Source organism: Pholcus phalangioides, unplaced genomic scaffold (genome assembly GCF_987345545.1).
Source record: "Pholcus phalangioides strain wild (caught in Gottingen) unplaced genomic scaffold, Ppha-v1.0 ptg000039l_1, whole genome shotgun sequence".
In the NCBI taxonomy this organism is placed as follows: Eukaryota; Metazoa; Arthropoda; class Arachnida; order Araneae; family Pholcidae; genus Pholcus; species Pholcus phalangioides.
Genome location: NW_028301625.1, coordinates 7,447,926 through 7,467,275, shown reverse-complemented (window position 1 = coordinate 7,467,275; position 19,350 = coordinate 7,447,926). Strand labels below are relative to the sequence as shown.

Sequence of the window (19,350 nt, the reverse complement as noted above, 5' to 3'; positions counted from 1 at the left end):
GTCTGGCGAAAAAGAACAGGATGCACAGAAATCGATCTTTTTCCTCCAGGAAACGCTGAATCGTTGAATTTTGACTCCGGGTGAACTTTCTATTTTCATATCTGAAGATCTATGTTCCCTACATTTGCTTTTCTTTTTACGCATTCTTACCATAAAATTCCCTCAGGATATTATTTGTATTCGGTCTCTTACAGTTACGCCATCAAAAGCAAAAGAAAATTCACCGACTTCAAAAATTCTGGAGCATTATCATATAGATTACTGTATTGCCAAATAAATGTATTTCTTATGTTGTGAAAAGTATGATTGGAAGGAAACGATTTCTCTAACATGACATATTGTTACAAATCTAGACACTATTCTAACCTTATCACTGTATTCGACCACCATTGGGGTGGAATGGGGATCAGCCGACTGCAGAAATACGCCGAAATCGGAGCCTTACGTTTTCTATTACAACCATTCCGTGACATCTACAAACAAGTTCCGTTACGAAGTGTATGAATTGAAATGTTTGTAAGATAAAAACATGCTCAACAGTTGAATTTGAACCATTTCCGCCAAAGTCACACCCACCAAGACCGCCAAAATATATTTCTGTTTGTAACTCGGACATTCAGCCACTGTGGTGGTCGAGTGGTTATAGTGACGGACTCGCGATGCGAGGATCCGGGTTCGAACCCCACAGTGGTGGTCGGCTGAAGTTGGTTTTCTGTGGTTTCCAACTTCAAGGCGCAAATGCGAGCCGATCTCCCCGTTAAAAAGTCTCGCCACAGAGAGCAACAGTCCTACAACGATAAATCATTCAATCATAACACTTCACTCATAGTTAGAAAAAAAAAAAAAAAAAAAAAAAAAAACTGGTGGCAGATGGCAGCACGACACATAACAAGCATTACACAGGAACAAACTTCACGTCAGGTTTCACTACACGTACACACACATTCCCGCATGTACCGATTCGTTGGGGGGTTCCACGGGGGGTTGTGGGCGGGGTGCATGTGTGGTGTAGCAGTAGTAGGTAGGGCTCGTAGGTAGGGTAAAAAAGGGCTCGGGGGTCCATGATGTTCTTAAGTCAGCCACCTCGTTGGGCAATTTGCCTGTTGTGGCGTTGTATTTGTATTTGTATTTGTATTCGTAAGTCAGAGAGAAGCTGTATTTTTGAGCGAATTTCTTTAAATAGGATTTATCAGGGGTGATGTTTGGCGGCTTATTGGCAATAATCTCGATGTTCACTGACGCAAATGAGTTAATATAATTGTATCCTCAAGAACAGTCTGTTTTTTTCTTCCAACATCACTAGTTATTTACCGATTTTGTATAGACTCTGTATACAAATGCAATTTGAAAAACATTGACAATACGCGAAATAGCTTTTATCGCACATTAAAAGGAATTATTCTGCGGGGTGCGTTATTGTTGGCAAAGGAGAGAATTTCGAGTTATTTACAGGGCGATTTGCATAAAAGGGCATTTTGCGCCCATAATTTGAGTGTTTATTATTGTCCCCGTTGGCCATAATTTCATCGAAATAAACAAATGAAACGCACTTTGCTTTTCGTCAATCCATTAGCCAACTCAGTAATGAAGTTAAGCCTGAATTTAATTACTCAGATCTCGGTTTTGCTGTGAGATAGCTTTTAGCATTTGAATAAAAACACGCACAACACATACACAAAGATCTTTGTTCTCTTTTTTGCTATTTGCCCCTGTGTTGTTTGTTATGTGTGTGTACTCTCTTTCGGCAGTTTCTTCATTTTCCTCACCACCAGGTGAAATAATTGGAGTCTTTTTGTTCTTGGTTTACTCTCTTTTTTTTTGGTCTCTTTGTACGTATTTCCGAGTCGAGATAATGGTATGCGGGTTAATTAAAGCGACGATTTATTGAGGTGTAAAATAGCATTACAGGGTTATTCGAGAGGTTCTTTTGGCCAGACTTTAAAGATTCTTAACTTTCCACGTTCTACGAACTCATTTTTAGAGAGAGAATACTATTCAGTATATAACACAAAAAAGTTAATTGATTGTTTTTCTCATCCAAGCTCACAGACCCCCTCCCCCAACATTATTCCAAGAATTACCTTAATCCTATTAAGCTGATTAAGAGAGCTCCGTCTTTAGAGAGTGGTAGTGGGGATGAGGGGCATGAATTGTATATTATACGCACCAATTAGGATCCCCGCACTCTAAAGTGGGTCACAAGGGTAGAATATTTTGTGGGCCTCAAGCAGGCGTGGATCTAGGGTGATGTGTTGGGAGGGGCTATTTATTGTTTAGGTTCATTCAATCGTCCGGTATTTTAAGCGAAAAATTTTATTATCATTGTTTGGAATTTGGGAGGGACGATTCCCCCATCGCCCCCTCTGGATCAACGCATGAGATGAAACAGACATCTTCAGCTGCGAATAGAGTAAAGGCAGATATTTTCAGCTACGAATGGAGCCAAGGCAGATACCATCAGTGGCAAATAAAGCCGAGGCTACAAATGAATCGGAGGTGAAGTAGAGGCAGACATCCTCAGCGTAGAATGAAGGGGAGGCAGACATCTCCAGCTGTGAATGTAGCCGAGGAAGACACCATCAGCTAGGAAGAGTAAAGGCAGACATTTCCAGCTACAATGTGGTGGAATCAGACATCATCCGCTACTAATAAAGTCGAGGCAGATTTATCCAGCTTCTAATGTAGTAGAGACAGAAATCATCAGCTGTGAATGAAACCGTAGCAGATGTATCCAGTTATGAATGGAGCGGAAGCAGACATGTTCAACATCCATGAAGCGAAGGCTTACATCAGTTGCGAATGAAGCTGAGGCAAGTGCTGATATAATAGATGTTGGGAGCGATTTATTGTCGGGGTTTTTAGGTTCGTTGAATCGTCCCATATTTTACGAGACAGATAAATTTTTAATTCATGTTTTGGATCTTGGGAGAGGGGGAGATCGCCCCCCTCGCCCCCTCCTCTGGGTCTGCGCATGGCCTCAAGGGTAGAATATTTTGTAAGCCTCATGGTCAGAACTTTTGGAAACTACTTGTATTGATTTTCTAGTAAGCTTATGATTTTAAAAGTTGTGTTGAGATAGATTTTCGAGTTCTCCGGATAAAGACAAGTCAGCCTTTCCATTGTATAGGAGTCGTAGTATCAAATTGAAAGAGATTTTCGTGAAACGAAGTTTCTCCAACGCTAGTGGTTGGTGTTATCAGGATGTGTCTAGTTTGCAAAATCAGTTCAAATCATAAATTTCACAGTGAATTCGTTGTTTTGGAGCCAGTCTCCTTCATCTTAGGAGATCAAATGATTTATGATAAGTATATATGGCTACATATCCTTTGTCATATATAAAGAGATATGAAGTACATATCCCCAACCAGTGAGTATATTTTTTCGCAAGGGCAAATGAAGCACATGCTCGGAGCCCACGAATTTTACAGGGCTTAAAAAATTATTCAATACATTCACTTTCTCATATTGAATTCTTAAATGTTAACATATTCGCGAGTGTTATAGCATATTTCAATATATGTTTTGAAAGTACCTGAGTTACGGCCAAAGCCTGGCCAGTCAGCGAAGCAGCCAGCCAGTTTGTACATTCACTATAACTTTGATACATAGCTATCATCTAACAGTACTAATAAATTCTGAGAGAATGGTAAGGCCAAAAGAATTGGGGGCCAAAAAATTCATGTTTGCCTTGAGTCCAGTTTGTGAGGAATGGCCCTATCCCCAACGACCAATCAGGGCAAAGCCGCACCTGACAGGCAAACGTGACTATGCAAAATAGACCATTAAAATCGCCCGCATTGTGCTAGCTACACCTCAAAACCGGTTTTTGCACTGCGGAATCCTGTGGAACCGCTTCAGCGTTGAAGAAACATTTAGAAGAAAATTAACTCACACACATAAAGACAAATTTTCTTCGACGTAGAAAACTGATACAAAAAAATACGGCTGCATCAAATACAAATACAAAGCCACAGCAGGCAAAATGCCCAACGAGGTGGCTGAGAAAAAGATGTCCATAACACAAATATTGATATCACATATTTCTAAAATACAGGAACCCATTTAAAAATGCAATAACAAAAACTATAAACAATATACGTAGGCCTATATATACATGATAAAATATTATACAATGCTTATGAAATGTATTTATGGTTGTCTTGTTCTAAATATGGATAGCTTTTCGATTTACCCCAACATATTTATCGTATTTATTTTTAAACGTGTCAGTTTGTTAGAATTTACTACCCCTGTGGGTAAGCTATTGCATTTATTAACAACCCGATGTGAGATATAATTGTCCTTTACCAAATGATACTGGTGTCCCCTTGCAGCAGTTGATTGACGGCGAATTAATAAATCATGGTCCATCCTATCCATACCGTTGAAAATTTTGAACATTTCGATCATATCTCCCCGACACCTGCGTTCATCCAATGTCAACATAGGCAAAAAATAAAGTCTCTCTTCATAACTCAGAACGATATCGTCAAAAATAGCAGCAATTAATACTCGATATTTCCCCTTTCAGTAATTTATTTCGATTTGAATAAATAGAAATTTTCAATGAAGATGACTGTGTAATAAATCGATGGCGAATCGATGGAACTTCAACATGCAATTCATTTCAGTTGCGAGCATAACTATCATTTATCCTACAGCTGAGTAGTAGTCAGCGAATCAGAATTTCTGAAAGGCCTATAGATACGCAACGAGTTTTGCCAAGGATAAATCGCAGCGATGACGAAAGTACGAATTTAATTTCAAGTGCTCCTTTGGGCGAAATACAGTTACACAGTTCTCTGAAAGCTTCTACTGATTAGAAACAGATGGCTAAATAACTATTGGATGCAGCAATTAAATCTTTGAATTTCAACTACCAAACTTCTACAAATAGTTTGGAATAAATCCATTTCTAATCTGTACACTCCGTATGAAGGGAAGCACAATACCTAGAGTGCGTATATTTATTTTAATTATGCTTCACTTTGTTATTAATGCTTAACGTTCATCTCAGAAGAGAAATCGATAAGGAATAATGCTTTTGCCGCAATACTGTTCCATGGATTCATGGAAAAATTCAATTCAACTACAACGATTGAGTGGGTGCGTGAGTGACCGAATCAGTAAGTAAATGAGTAAGAGTGAGTGAGTAAGTGAGTAAGTAAAAGTGAGTGCGTGAGTAAGTAAAAGTGAGTGCGTGAGTAAGAGTGTGTAGTGTGTGAGTAAGAGTGAGTGGTGAGTAAGTGAGTCAGTAAGAGTGAGTAGTGAGTCAGTAAGAGTGAGTAATGAGTAGGTGAGAGTGAGTATTGAGCAAGTGCGTGAGAAAGTGAATGAGTAAGAGCGAGTAATGAGTGAGTGAGTAAGAGTATTAGTGAGTAAGTGAATAAGAGTGAGCAGTGAGTAAGTGAGTACGACTGAGTAGTGAATAAGTGGGTAAGAGCGAGTAGTGAGTAAGAGTGAGTAGTGAATATTGCACTATAAAAGTTTGATAAACGATCTTTTACAAAACTTAGAAAAGCAGCCAATAAGCCTATTGGCTACATTCGAGCGAATGTTACTGATACACTTATTGGTTGCATTTTTCAAGTTTTATAAAAGAACTTTCCTAAAACTTTTATAGTGTAATGCCGGCCTGAGTAAGAGTGAGTAAGTGAGTGAGCAAGAGTAAGTAGTGAGCCAGAGCAAGTAGTGAGTAAGCGTAAGTAGTGCATGAGCGTAAGTAGTGAGTAAATGACCGCGCAAGAGTGAACCCTGTATTAAGTCGGTTCCATATCCGCACTGCTACGCCACTCAAAAACCTGTTTCGAGGTGTGGCCGTGGTGATTTTAACTGATTCTGCCGTCAAAAACCAGTTTTTGCGCTTCTCGGCATAGCGTAGCACGGTATTCTGGACCCGGCTTTAGGTGTGACCAAGAAGGAACAAGAGCTGCAGAAAAATTTCGCGACCGTACTGCCGGAAAAAATGAAAATGTGAGTCAGTATACTGACGAGCGCTACATAGGTCTGAGCAGTGTCAGTGTACGGAAACTACTCAGCGGATGTAGCGTCCGTTCTACAGAATAGGGTAACTTCTGGACATATTCCATTGAAACTTTGTATATATGCAATACGGACCGTGGAAAAAAAAGAAAATGCGGTAGAAAACGCCTTTTATCCACCTGGTGATAAAAAATTAAACTATTTTTTATTTTATTAATCTCTCGCCCGTGGTCTCATTAAGATATCCTGAAAATTTGGCACTATTCGGATGAGTAATTTTTAAGATAAAAACCACTCAGGGTACGAGAATAATTATAAACACTCTGTATACAGGAAGTAAAATTGAATCCTTATGCGCCCATTATTTTTTTAACTGTTGGTTACAGAAGCATATGTTCAATTAGAAAAAGTATCCAAATAACATGCCCATGTTAGATATGTCAGTCATTTCATTAGGGGCTGTATATGTGCCGAGATACAAAATTTAAGTTTTTATACAATCGTTCCGATTAGAAAGTTGTTGGACAGTCTTGACTGAACCCAACAAAAACATTACATATGTATAAGGGTGCGATATTCACTAAGATATTGCTCATTGAAATTAAGGGGAGAACTCTAAATTCAAAAGGTTATAGAATATTTCAAACATATACTGTATACAGGGCCGCATATGGGGGGGGGGGCGAAGAGGAGCATGTGGATCTCGTGCCCCGGGAGCTGGACCAGAGGAGGCGAAAATTTTATTCTCAAACCTCTCCTTCAACCTTACAAGGGGGCGCCAAAATGCGCACTGGCCCCGGGCGACCAAGCATCTAGTTGCGGCCCTGACTGCATATATTTTCATGCTGTTTTTGTCAAGTTTGTCCCATAACTATACTGTTCTTTCCCTCATTTTTAGAGGTTTTTAATTCAAATATCTCGACCAACATAGCACTAACAAGGAAAGGGTCCCAAGGTGACATTACCACTGATTCTACTCACACACACATTTAAATATGCACAAAGATATTTAAAAAAAAGCCTGCGGAATTATTAAAAAAATGTAAATATTAATGTTGTGAACACCAGTAGAAACCAAGAATGAATTTAAAAATGCCGCAACTTAGAGTGTTAGAGTGCTATCGTTCAAACAATACATGAATCAGGTACAGCACAGACAAAGAAAGTGAAAAAACAAGAAAAAAACTAGTTTCAAGAACAGAAACGCTGGAGAAAAGAAAGTGAAAAGAAGTTTTTTATAGATATCGTCAAGAAGCGCGAAAAGCGATGAGTCACAATAAATATCGATCAACTTACGCAGCTTCAGTTTTTCCGTCGCAGAGTCTTGTGGCCAAACCAAAGTCAGCAATCTTCAACTCCATGTCTTTAGATAGTAGAAGGTTCCCCAATTTCAAATCACGGTGTACAATACTGTGTTCTTCGTGGATGTAACGGACGCCTTCAGCTAATTGTCTCATGAAATAACGAGCCTCCATTTCTTCAAGGTTTTGCTTGCGGCGAAGTACTTGGAAGAGAGACTGTTTCAAACAAAGATAAAACTAAAATTGAATTTTATATAATAAAAATTACTATTATTTATATTACTCTATTAAAGTTTTATAAAAGAACTTTGATAAAACTTGAAAATGCCACCAATAACCGTATCGGTTACATTCGAGCAAATGTAACAAATAAGCTTATTGACTGTTTTTTCAAGATTTGTAATAGATCTTTTATCAAACATTTCTTGTGTAATCCCGGCCTAAGGCTGGTACAGTGGACGCTCGTTATAATGACCCCATCGAAAACGGCCGTATATTGGGTGCTCGTTATATCGAAAGGTAAACATATAGGATATTTTTTATGTGGAAAGCATTTGGAACTTATCCTACCGGTCATTGTAATGGAATGGTCGTCATAACGAGCGTCGACTGTTTTAGGTCGGGATCACACTATAAAACTTTTATAAAAGTTCGTTTATAAAACTTGAAAAATGCAACCAATAGGCGGATCAGTTAAGTTCGCTCAAATGTAACAGATGTGTTTATTGGTTACATTTTCAAGTTTTATAAAAGAATTTTTATCAAAGTTTTATAGTGTAATACCAGCCTTATAGTATAAAAATTTAAATTGAAGCAACCAATAAGCCATTTGATCATTTTTGTCGCACCACGGTCATTTTCTGCACACGAGGGGTAATTAGACCGGGACCTACAATTTATTGCCGATTCCGAACGGCAGGCTTGTTTTTTATACTCATCGAGAGGTTGGTGCTCTAACCCCTCGATGGGGACTCCGTGCGGTAGCAATTTTTTCTGCGGTCATGTCGCCGTTTTTGTTGTACCCCTGTGTCAGGAAAGTTTTCTGACAAGGACGAACCGGGTATCGAACTCGCGACACCTCTAAACGTCCTTTGGTACTTTAGGCGAGTATCTTATAGACCTGGGCTACCGCGCTCCACCAATCAAACCGAGCACAACTCAGGTCTATTGCCATAGGCAATGTACTACCTAGTGAGTTGTGCCGAAAGTGTAAGTGCGTGTACCGAACAGTCTGAGTGCGTATCTAATGTTGTGTATGACTTTTCAGTGCTGCCATCTATATCTCAGGAGTGAAGTGAGTTTATTGAAGATATTAGATGATCTGATGATATAAAGAAGATAGTTCATCAAATCTTCATTAGTTGTTTGACGTGAAATTTTTCTTGATCTATATTCTCTGGCTTGTTTATAGTCTTGACGAGTCACACATAAGGCCATTTCAAAAATTCCTTACGTAAAAAGGGGCGGCTGGGGGCGGCTAAGCATAATGCAAAACGTTCGCCAACAACATGTAGAACATCAGGAAAAACATTTCACGATTGAACAGAGTTAAACTTTTTTTATAACTCACTTTTTGTGCTTAAAACTACTCAAAAATGAGCCAACTTTCAAAGACGAATTACGAAAATTATTTCCTCTTCCCGGAGCTTGGAAAATAACGAACCGAAAAGGACAGAAAACTAAAAATGAATAGCAAAAAGAATTTCATAGTTCCACTCAAATGCAACAGAATGACAACCTAGGGAAGTTAAGCTTTTCATCACATTTCGGCGAGAGCCCCATCTGAGTCAGTCATTACCCCCCTTTGACCCCCCGGAACCCCCCCCCCCGATGTACACAAATATCACGAAACAAATATCACCTCAAGATGCACCAGACATTTCTCTACCCACCCATATGGTTTTTATTTCCGAAGCAAAAACTTGATTTTTTTTATTTTTTTCCAGCTAATTTCCCGATTTGGACCACTGTGCGCCGGTTGCATTCGCTCGAATGTAACCGACGCGCTTATTGGTTGAATTTTTCCAGTTTTATAAAAGACCTTTTATCAAAATTCAGGCACCCCAAAATGTCGCAGATCTAGAGCAACAATTGATGAATGTCTGGCAGAATGTATCGCAAGATGAGATTAAAAATCTTTATAACGCCTTTACATCGACGTATACAAGCATGCATCGCCACCGGAGGGGGGGGGGGTCCAATCAGTCGATGTCCAAACGGCACGGGTCCAAATGTCCCGCGTTAAAACAGCTGCGTCCAAATGGCCACGTCCAAACGTAATGTATCATAAAGAGGCATGTTAACTGTTTTTGGGGGCGGACTTGATCCCCGACTTCTTATATTTGTGGGGAAAATGGGTTTGCGAGTCATAAAATTGTTACAGAATACACACAGGCGGAGATCCAGGGGTGACTGACTGACTGTGTAGGTTCGTACGATCGTCCCATAAAATACTGGACAGACCCTATTTCCCCACGTTATCCGGTTCCTGGGAGCGGAGACAAACTTCCATCGCTTTCCCGAATCCGCACCTGAATGTCCATAGAAATGTTGGAAAATATCTGTACAAATAAATACGAGCGCAATAAAAAAAAATTCGATGAAAATTTATTATTGATAAAAATTTGAAATTGATGAAAAAAAAATGGTTGTAGAATTAATGAAAATTGATAATTCGGTAAAAATTTGGAATTGATGAAAGAAGTGCGTAATTTTTTCCAGAAACAACGAAAACGTGGACTTGATGAAGAAATAATTCGCGAGAACTATTAAAGATTTTTAAAATTAAAAAAAAATTAAAAATTAATGAAATGAATAATTATAGAATTAATGAAAATTCATTATTGATGAAATGAATAATTATAGAATTAATGAAAATTCATTATTGATGAAATGAATAATTATAGAATTAATGAAAATTCATTATTGATGAAATGAATAATTATAGAATTAATGAAAATTCATTATTGATGAAATGAATATATAGAATTAATGAAAATTCATTATTGATGAAATGAATATATAGAATTAATGAAAATTCATTATTGATGAAATGAATATATAGAATTAATGAAAATTCATTATTGATGAAATGAATATATAGAATTAATGAAAATTCATTATTGATGAAATGAATATATAGAATTAATGAAAATTCATTATTGATGAAATGAATATATAGAATTAATGAAAATTCATTATTGATGAAATGAATATATAGAATTAATGAAAATTCATTATTGATGAAATGAATAATTAAAGGGAGTTAATGGAACTTCATAATTGATGAAAATTCAAAATTGATGAAAGTTCAAAATTAATGGAAATTGGAAACTATAAAAAATTCGGGATAATTGAAATTTCAGAATTTATCAAAATTCGAAATTAATAAAATAGATAATTATAGAATTAATAAAATAGATAATTATAGAATTAATAAAATAGATAATTCTAGAATTAATAAAATAGATAATTCTAGAATTGATGAAAATTAATAATTAATAAAAATACAAAATTAATGGAAGGAAAAACAATTTTTTCTAATTACCACGTCCACAGCAAAATTGGAAAATATACAGTATCAATATAAAAAGGACAGAAATTAAATATCCGAGCAATAAATAAATCCGAAACATCTATATTCATAAAATAACTCAATATTTCAAAATCCTGAAACAGATTTCATTTTTATTATTAAATTTTTAAGGAAAGAAATACACACAAAAAATTTTCGGGATAAAAAGATTTTCCACCGTTTTTGAATTTTTTCAATCAAACAGCATCAAGTTCTAGCGAAAGAAATTTTCCGAGAATTTTTGACGAAGGAATTTTCCCGGAACAGACGTTGCCAGATGATGATTTTTTCCTTTTTGAAAATAAGGTAAAATAACGAATTTTATTAACTTCAGAAAATAGGGTTTTTTTCTGGAGCTTTTTCGGTGCTCGTGTCGCAGAAAATTTTTGACATTCCTGACAGAGGATATTTTCATGGTTCTTGGAATGTCTATGAAATCAAATATTGATTAATTTTAGACAAAAAATTAGTTTTTTTTTATGTAGTCTTTGTTGTCTGAAGTCGCCAAAGTTCGGCGTCGTGTTGATCGCCAATAATCAGTGCCTAGTGCATTTGTTACAGTAAATGTGATAAATCTGGTTATTATGCAACATCGCCGAGCATTATGGTAAGTTTGAACCGGCGATTACGCATAGTACCCAAACGTCGTTAGTAAATATAATAAGTAATGAAAAATTATCACTTTTACCGGCGATTATGCGTAAGTCCCAAGTGTCGCGTCATTGGTAAACATGATAATTCGTACTATATGATATAGTATTGATAATTCGTACTATATGATATAGTATACATGATAATTCGTACTATATGATATAGTATACATGATAATTCGTACTATATGATATAGTATACATGATAATTCGTACTTGTATTGCATCATTATATCGGGGTATGACTATATATTCATCAAACATACTAGGCTTATTTGGAATTTTTTTCATATTTATCAACTTACCAAGACGATTATTAGTAAGTATGCATAATAACCGGTTATTATGCATAATACTCCCATAATATATATAACCGATTTATCACATTCACCGTAACACATACATGCTCGCCCCTTTGCGCGCAGGGTTAAATGTAGCCCTCGGAGACATCTAATAAACCCCGCGACCTAAAACTTAATTTTTAAAAATGAACTAAGCAGCACATAACCAGATCTTTTCAGTGACCCGCAGCACATTTACAGATTACTTAAGTGACCCGCGGCACATTTTCAGATCACTTAAGGGACCCGCGGCAAATTTACAGATCACTTGAGTAGGGATCGCGGCACATTCTTACCTCGTTTAAGTGGATCGTGTTACATTCTCACCTCATTTAACCACTTCACGTACGAGCATTTGTCAAGAAATTTGTATTATCTCTATTTAACGAATCGACTATAAATATTTTAACCTTGTCCTAACCTAACTATTAGTTAGAAAAACGAAGAAGGGAGGAAAGAAAAAATATAAACGAAAAAGTATAATATATAGATAACATGTGGATAAAGAGATTTTTTTTGGATCCCTCTTTTCACTCTCACCCTACGTGTTCTCTTCTGCTTTTATATGTATATACAATAGGAGAAAGGTACATTATATGCGTGGAAAAATAATGTTCCGAAGGTAATAGGGTTGCTATGAAACTTCGCGATGGTGAAGAGAGAGGAAGGAAAACACAGAGAACTCTTGCTGGAATTTATTCCCGTGGAGTTTGAACATAATATTACGCCCGTGATCGTAAAGAGGCTAAGTGACTTGCAGCCTATTCTTACCTTAATTAAGTGACCCGCGACACATTTCCAGATCACGTAAGTGACCCACGACACATTTCCAGATCACTTAAGTGTCCTGGGACGCTGTTGTTGAGCAACATTTAAGTGGCTCGCAGTGCATTCTTAATTCACTTAGGTGACCCGCGGCACATTTCCAGATCACTTGAGTGACTCGCGACGCATTACCAGATCACTAAAGTGACCCACGACACATTTACACATCACTTGACTGACCCTTGGCACGTTTACAGATCACACAAGTAACCTGCGGAGCAGTTCCAGGTCACTTAATTAATTGGCCCACGACCAGTTTTCAATTCATTGAAGTGGCCCACACTCATCAAAAGGTTGAGCATCTTTGGTCTAGTGCCGGGGTTCTCAAAATATGCTCCGCCAAGGACTTCTTGGTGCTCCGCGAAGACATCGGACGACATTATAAATAAAAGAATGTTTTTTAACAAAAAAAAAGCCTCCAAACGATTGAATGGAGCACAGGGCGAATACGAAACGGCAAATTGGACCACGGGAATCACATTCTGTGTATCGCGAGATTGTACATATCAGAAGGATCACGAAAACCACTCTCTACCGATCGCGAGATGTATATAGCAGAAGGACCACCAGAATCATGCTCTATCGATCGCAAGATGTGCATATCAGAAGGACCACGAGAACCACACTCCATATATCGCGCGATGTTATATATCAGAAAGAACACATCGGTAGATCTACATATTAGAAAGACGACAGGAACCAAGCTATCGCGAGATGTGCATATCAGAAGGATCATGAGAACCACACTCTATATATCGCGAGAGCCACGCTCTGATTGCGAATTAAACGTTGAAGAAGGACCACAAGAACCACACTCAATTTATTGCGAGATGTACCTATCAGAATGACCGCGAGAACCACACTCTATCGAGAGGTACAAATCAGAAGAGCCATGAGAACCATACTATATCGCGAGATTGTACATATCAGAAGGATCACGAGAATCGCACTGTATCGCGAGATGTACATAGCAGGAGGACCACGTGAACCCCACTCTGTGTATCGAGAGATGTACATAGCAGAAGCACCACGAGAACCACACTCAATTTATCGAGAGATGCTCATATCACCAGGACCACGGGAACCACTTTGAATCTACCGCGAGATGTACAGATGAGATGGACCACGAGAACCATTTTCTATAACGAGATGTACATAGCAGAAGGACCACGAGAACCACGCTCTATAGCGAGATGTACATAGCAGAAGGGCCACGAGAACAATATCAAAAGGACCACGGGAACCTTTTTCCTATCACGAGATGTACATAAGAAGACAAGAATCACGCTCTACCGGGAGATGTACATAGCAGAAGGACCACGAGAACCATACTCTATCGCGAGATGTACGTAGTAGAACGACCACGACAACGACAATCTATCTATCGCGAGATGTACATATTAGAAAGCCCACGGGAACAACTATCGGGAGATGTACATAGCAGAAGGACCGCGAGAACCACACACTAGGCATCGCGAGATGTACATAGCAGAAGGACCGCGAGAACCACGCTCTATCTATCGCAAGATGTACATATCAGAGGGACCATGTGAACCACAGTCCGTCGCGAGATGTACATAGACAACGAAAACCACAATCTCTAACGCGAGATGTGCGTAGCAGAAGGACCACGAGAACCACACTCTATCGAGTGATGTACTTATCAGAGTGAGCACGAGAACCACGCTATATCTATTGCGAGATTTGTATGAGATGGAACATGAAAAACACTATCGCGAGATGTACATAGCAAAAAGACCACGAGAACCATGCTCTATCTATCGTAACGTGTACATATCAGAAGGACTACGACAACCACACTCTATCACGAGATGTACTTATCAGAAGGACCACGAGACCTACAAACTATCTATCGGGAGAAGTACATAACAGAAGAACCACGAGAGCCACATTATCCCGAGATCTTCATATCAGAAAGACCACGGGAACCATGCTCTATCTATCGCGAGTTGAACATGTCGGAGAGATCCCGAGAACCACGTTCTATCTATCGCGAGATGCACATATCAGAAGGACCAAGGTAACCAAATTCTATCGCGAGATGTACATTGCATGACCACCACGAGTAAATCGCTCTTTCGCGAAATGTACATAGAAGGACAACGGGAAGTACGCTCTATCTATCGCGTGATGTTCATATCAGAAGGACCACGAAAACCCAACACTACATATCTCGAGATGTGCATATCAGAAGGACCACAACAAACACTATCTATAGCGAGATGTACGTAGCAGGACCGCCACAACCACACTCTATTTATCGCAAGATGGACGTAGCAGAAGGACCACGAGAACCACATTTTATATATCGCGAGATATACATAGAACCTCGAGAACCACATTCAATCGCGAGATATACGTAGCAGAAGGACCACGAGAACCGCATTCTACCTTGAGATGTACCTATCAGAAAGACCACGAGAATCCCATTCTATCTATCGTGAGATGTATATAGCAAAAAAACTACGGCAACCACACACACTAGGTATCGCGAGATGCGTACGTATCAGGACCAGAAGAACCACTTTGGCTATCGCGAGATGAAAATAGCAGAAGGACCACGAGAACCACATTCTATCGCATGATGTACATAGCAGAAAGATTACGACAACCTCACACTATGTATCGCGAGATTTACCTATCAGAAGGACCATGACAACCTGACACTATGTATCGTGAGATGCACCTAGCAGGAGGCCCACGAGAACCACACTCTATCGCAAGATCTACATAACAGGAGGACCACGGGAACCGCATTGTATCTATCGCGAGATGTACATATATCAAGACCAAGACAACCACCGTCTATCGCGAGATGTACGTAGCAGAAGGACCACCAGAACCACACTGTATCTATCGCGAGATGTACGTAGCAGAAGGACCACGAGAACCACATTTCTATCGCGAGATGCACCTATCAGGAGGCCCACGACAGCCACAATCTATCTACCACAATCCATCTACCTCGAGAACCACATTGTATCTATCGCGAGATGCACCTATCAGGAGGCCCACGACAGCCACAATCTATCTACCACAATCCATCTACCTCGAGAACCACATTGTATCTATCGCGAGATGTTTATATCGGAAGAATCACGAGAACCGCACTCTATCGCGAGATATATAAGCGAAGAGTGCGCTCTTCTTGTACATATCAGAAGGACCACGGGAACAGAATTGTATCTATCGTGAGATGTACATATCAGGACCAAGACAACCACCCTCTATCTACCACAAGATCTACATAGCAGAAGGACCACGAGAACCACGCTGTATCTATCGCGAAATGTACGTAACAGAAGGACCACGAGAACCAAATTTCTATCGAGAGATGCACCTATCAGGTCCACGAGAGCCACTCTATCGCAAGATCTACATAGCAGGAGGACCACGGGAACCACACTGTATCTATCGCGAGATGTACATATCAGAAGGAACACAACCACAATCTATCTGTTGCGAGATGCAATATTAGGACCAGACGCCGCCATTCTGCTCAATACAGCAGTACAGATCTTGCAGGACTAGACAATTCCAAGCGGTCACAGGTTCGAGTGGGGGCGGGGGAGTGCCATCCCTCTTAATGTTCGGTTTAATAATGGTTTATGCTATGGATACAGATCAATAGCTGCTATTAATTGGTAAACGTAGATACGCACACCCCTGACCCAGCCCCAAGGCCATACAGGTTAATTGTTGAACAGACGTGGCTCAGTACAGATCCGACAGGCGAGATGGATAAATTTCCTGAGTCGAGAGCCAGTGAGAGTCTGGTTCGGATGGGGGGGGGTGCCACCCCTCTTAATGCCCGTCGTGTGGTGTTTAGCTATAGCTACAGAGCTAAAGTCGCCGAGGCTTTATCTCAGGGCATAGTGCGACGTGCATCAAGCAGAAGCCCCACCCTACCGTGTAGATCCAGAGAACTCTAGTGTCTATTAATTGGTATGCAAAATTACCGATCACGTTATGAAAAACCTCGTAATGTTAGTTCGCGTGAAGCGAAGTATACCCCTAACAAAAACGCTATATGGGAACAAAATTTCACATAAGTGAAGGATCGGAATCCATATCCGGATCAAAATGAAGATCGATCTTAAGTGCTACACGGCAACTAAAAAGAGGGATGGTGGAGGAGAGACAGAGAATCAGAATAGATGACGCTACGAACTTCGAAAGTAGTTATGGGGCAGAGTGTTATTAGAAAGGAGTATAACAGTGCACGAAATAGTGCCGAACGGCTCGAAGTTTGTCAGATTTGCGCTAGCAAATTGCTCGCTGAAATGCAAGCCCATCACTGCTAAGGGTCGGCTAGTGTCTGCTACCTCCGTAAACTAGAACAGAGGTGGCATTCCTGCCCCGCAAACAAGAAGGAAAGTTTCTACCCAGGTATGCATACGAATGTACGTGGCTGTGCTGGTAAAAGCGCTTGTCAAAGCCCTTCGAACCAGAGTGAAAGCGGCTGTCCAAGCCTTTTGAAACCAGAACGGAAGTACGAACCCGATCGGAGAAGCGGCTATCGAAGCCTTTCCAAACCAGGACGAAAGTACGAACCCCAAGCGGCTGTCCAAGCCCTTCAAGGGGGGAAGAATTGTGAAACCGCAACTGTTCCGCTCTTGCAGCAACTGATTGGTTACCGTGGGGCTCTGTTACTTGAAAAATAGTTAAGGGAAGTTTCGTTCAAAAATTAAATTTCAAACTTCAATGGAAATTTTTTTTTTCAAGCCAAAAAAAAAATGCATTAGAAAAGAACTTAGAATGAATGTTTTCAGTGTTCTTTCAATGCATGTAAATATAAATCAACTTAATTTTTATGCTGCTTTGAGAGCTGCTAAAACCTTTCAGAGTGGCCCTCGCACATGTACGAGGTGTTTCACTTACATTTGAGAGTTGAAATTAAATATAGCAAATCGCCTGATAAATTCAATTGCAATCGCTTCATCCTTAAAATATTGGAGAGAAATACGAAAATATATATATATGATTTTTACAAATAAATTAATAAAAATTTGTCTTTTTTCAACCGAAATTTTTGTCAAAATGTCAACAGTTTGAACTGCCGCTTTTCATTTGAAAATAGTGACTAGTAGCCTACTGAATAGTGTCTTGAGTTTTGACATAAATGGTCATTTTAGTACGTGAAAACTGGTAAAAATCGAAAATTCAATCATCTATATCTGAATAAAATTTTCTTCAAATTTTTCATTACAAATTTCTTTCTCAATGTTGCAAATGTAACTGTTTTACATTTCTTGATTGGGAACCAGGTAAAAACTTTGTTTTATATTTCCCCCAATCATTATTTGAAAAAAAATATCAACTGAATTCAAGCTGGTAATTTCCCATATGGAACTATTAAATGGACCACAGAATTTTTCACTTTCCGACGCTTTTCGAGGAACACCTTGTATATGTTACGATGAATGTGATAAATCGGTTATTATGCATATTCGCTGACCAAAACGATCGTAGAATTTGCATAATCACTAAATTATACAAATACAAATACAAATACAACGCCACAACAGGCAAATTGCCCAACGAGGTGGCTGACCTAAGAACACCATGGATCCCCGAGCCCTTTTTTACCCTACCTACGAGCCCTACCTACTACTACTACACCACACATGCACCCCGCCCACAACCCCCCGCGGAACCCCCCAACGAATCGGTACATGCGGGAATGTGTGTGTACGTGTAGTGAAACCTGACGTGAAGTTTGTTCCTGTGTAATGCTTGTTATGTGTCGTGCTGCCATCTGCCACCAGTTTTTTTCTAACTATGAGTGAAGTGTTATGATTGAATGATTTATCGTTGTAGGACTGTTGCTCTCTGTGGCGAGACTTTTTAACGGGGAGATCGGCTCGCATTTGCGCCTTGAAGTTGGAAACCACAGAAAACCAACTTCAGCCGACCACCACTGTGGGGTTCGAACCCGGATCCTCGCATCGCGAGTCCGTCACTATAACCACTCGACCACCACAGTGGTCAAAAAAAGTGTAATTATCTGTAGGTGGGTGGGTTTGAACCCATATACGCTGAACTCTTCCCATCTCTAACTCTGTATCTTACCAACCCACCACTACTACTGTAAATTAATCACATTTACGTAATGTATACTGTACCAACGTATGTGTCGTCGAAATTAGTGCTCCGTAATAAAGTTTTATTCTGAAAAGTGCTCCGCGACGTAAAAAGTTTGGAAACCACTGTTCTAGTGATTGACGAATGACTAAAATTTGAAAAAATTCCATAATTGCTCCTAATGAACATTTTTGAGTTGTTTAATGGTTGTTTACAGCCCAAAACGGGTTCCAATCAGGATCAATTAACTCATCCTACTAATTTGTATACTGCAATGAACAATACGCCCTGCATGTACGGTAATATAGGCGTTTGAATCATTAATGAATGGGTGGAGATTTCGTTGCAAATTGGTGTCATTGTTACCATGAAGGCATTCCAATCGGGAATATCACAACCAACTACCGCCAAAGGCAAGCGCGGATACGGGAGGGGGTGGCTGGGAGCGGTCACCCCTCCCAAAAACCCGATGATATGGGAAAAATTCATCCGTCCTGTAAAATACGGGAAGATCCCACGAGAACATACACAGTTGTTCTCTCGTCCTGACACATCACTAGATTTGCGCCCGG

General features: G+C 39.4%; 1 protein-coding gene across 3 annotated transcripts in view; it reads right to left on the bottom strand.

Moving 5' to 3' along the window:
* LOC149065524 (serine/threonine-protein kinase PLK2-like) overlaps window positions 1-19,350 on the bottom strand; it is a 127,799-nt gene that overhangs the window by 57,657 nt on the left and 50,792 nt on the right. For all 3 annotated transcript variants that reach the window (XM_089253742.1, XM_089253741.1, XM_089253743.1), the window contains one exon: window positions 7,279-7,499. In XM_089253742.1, the coding sequence (XP_089109868.1) occupies window positions 7,279-7,499 (221 nt within the window). The remainder of the gene's footprint in view (window positions 1-7,278; window positions 7,500-19,350) is intronic.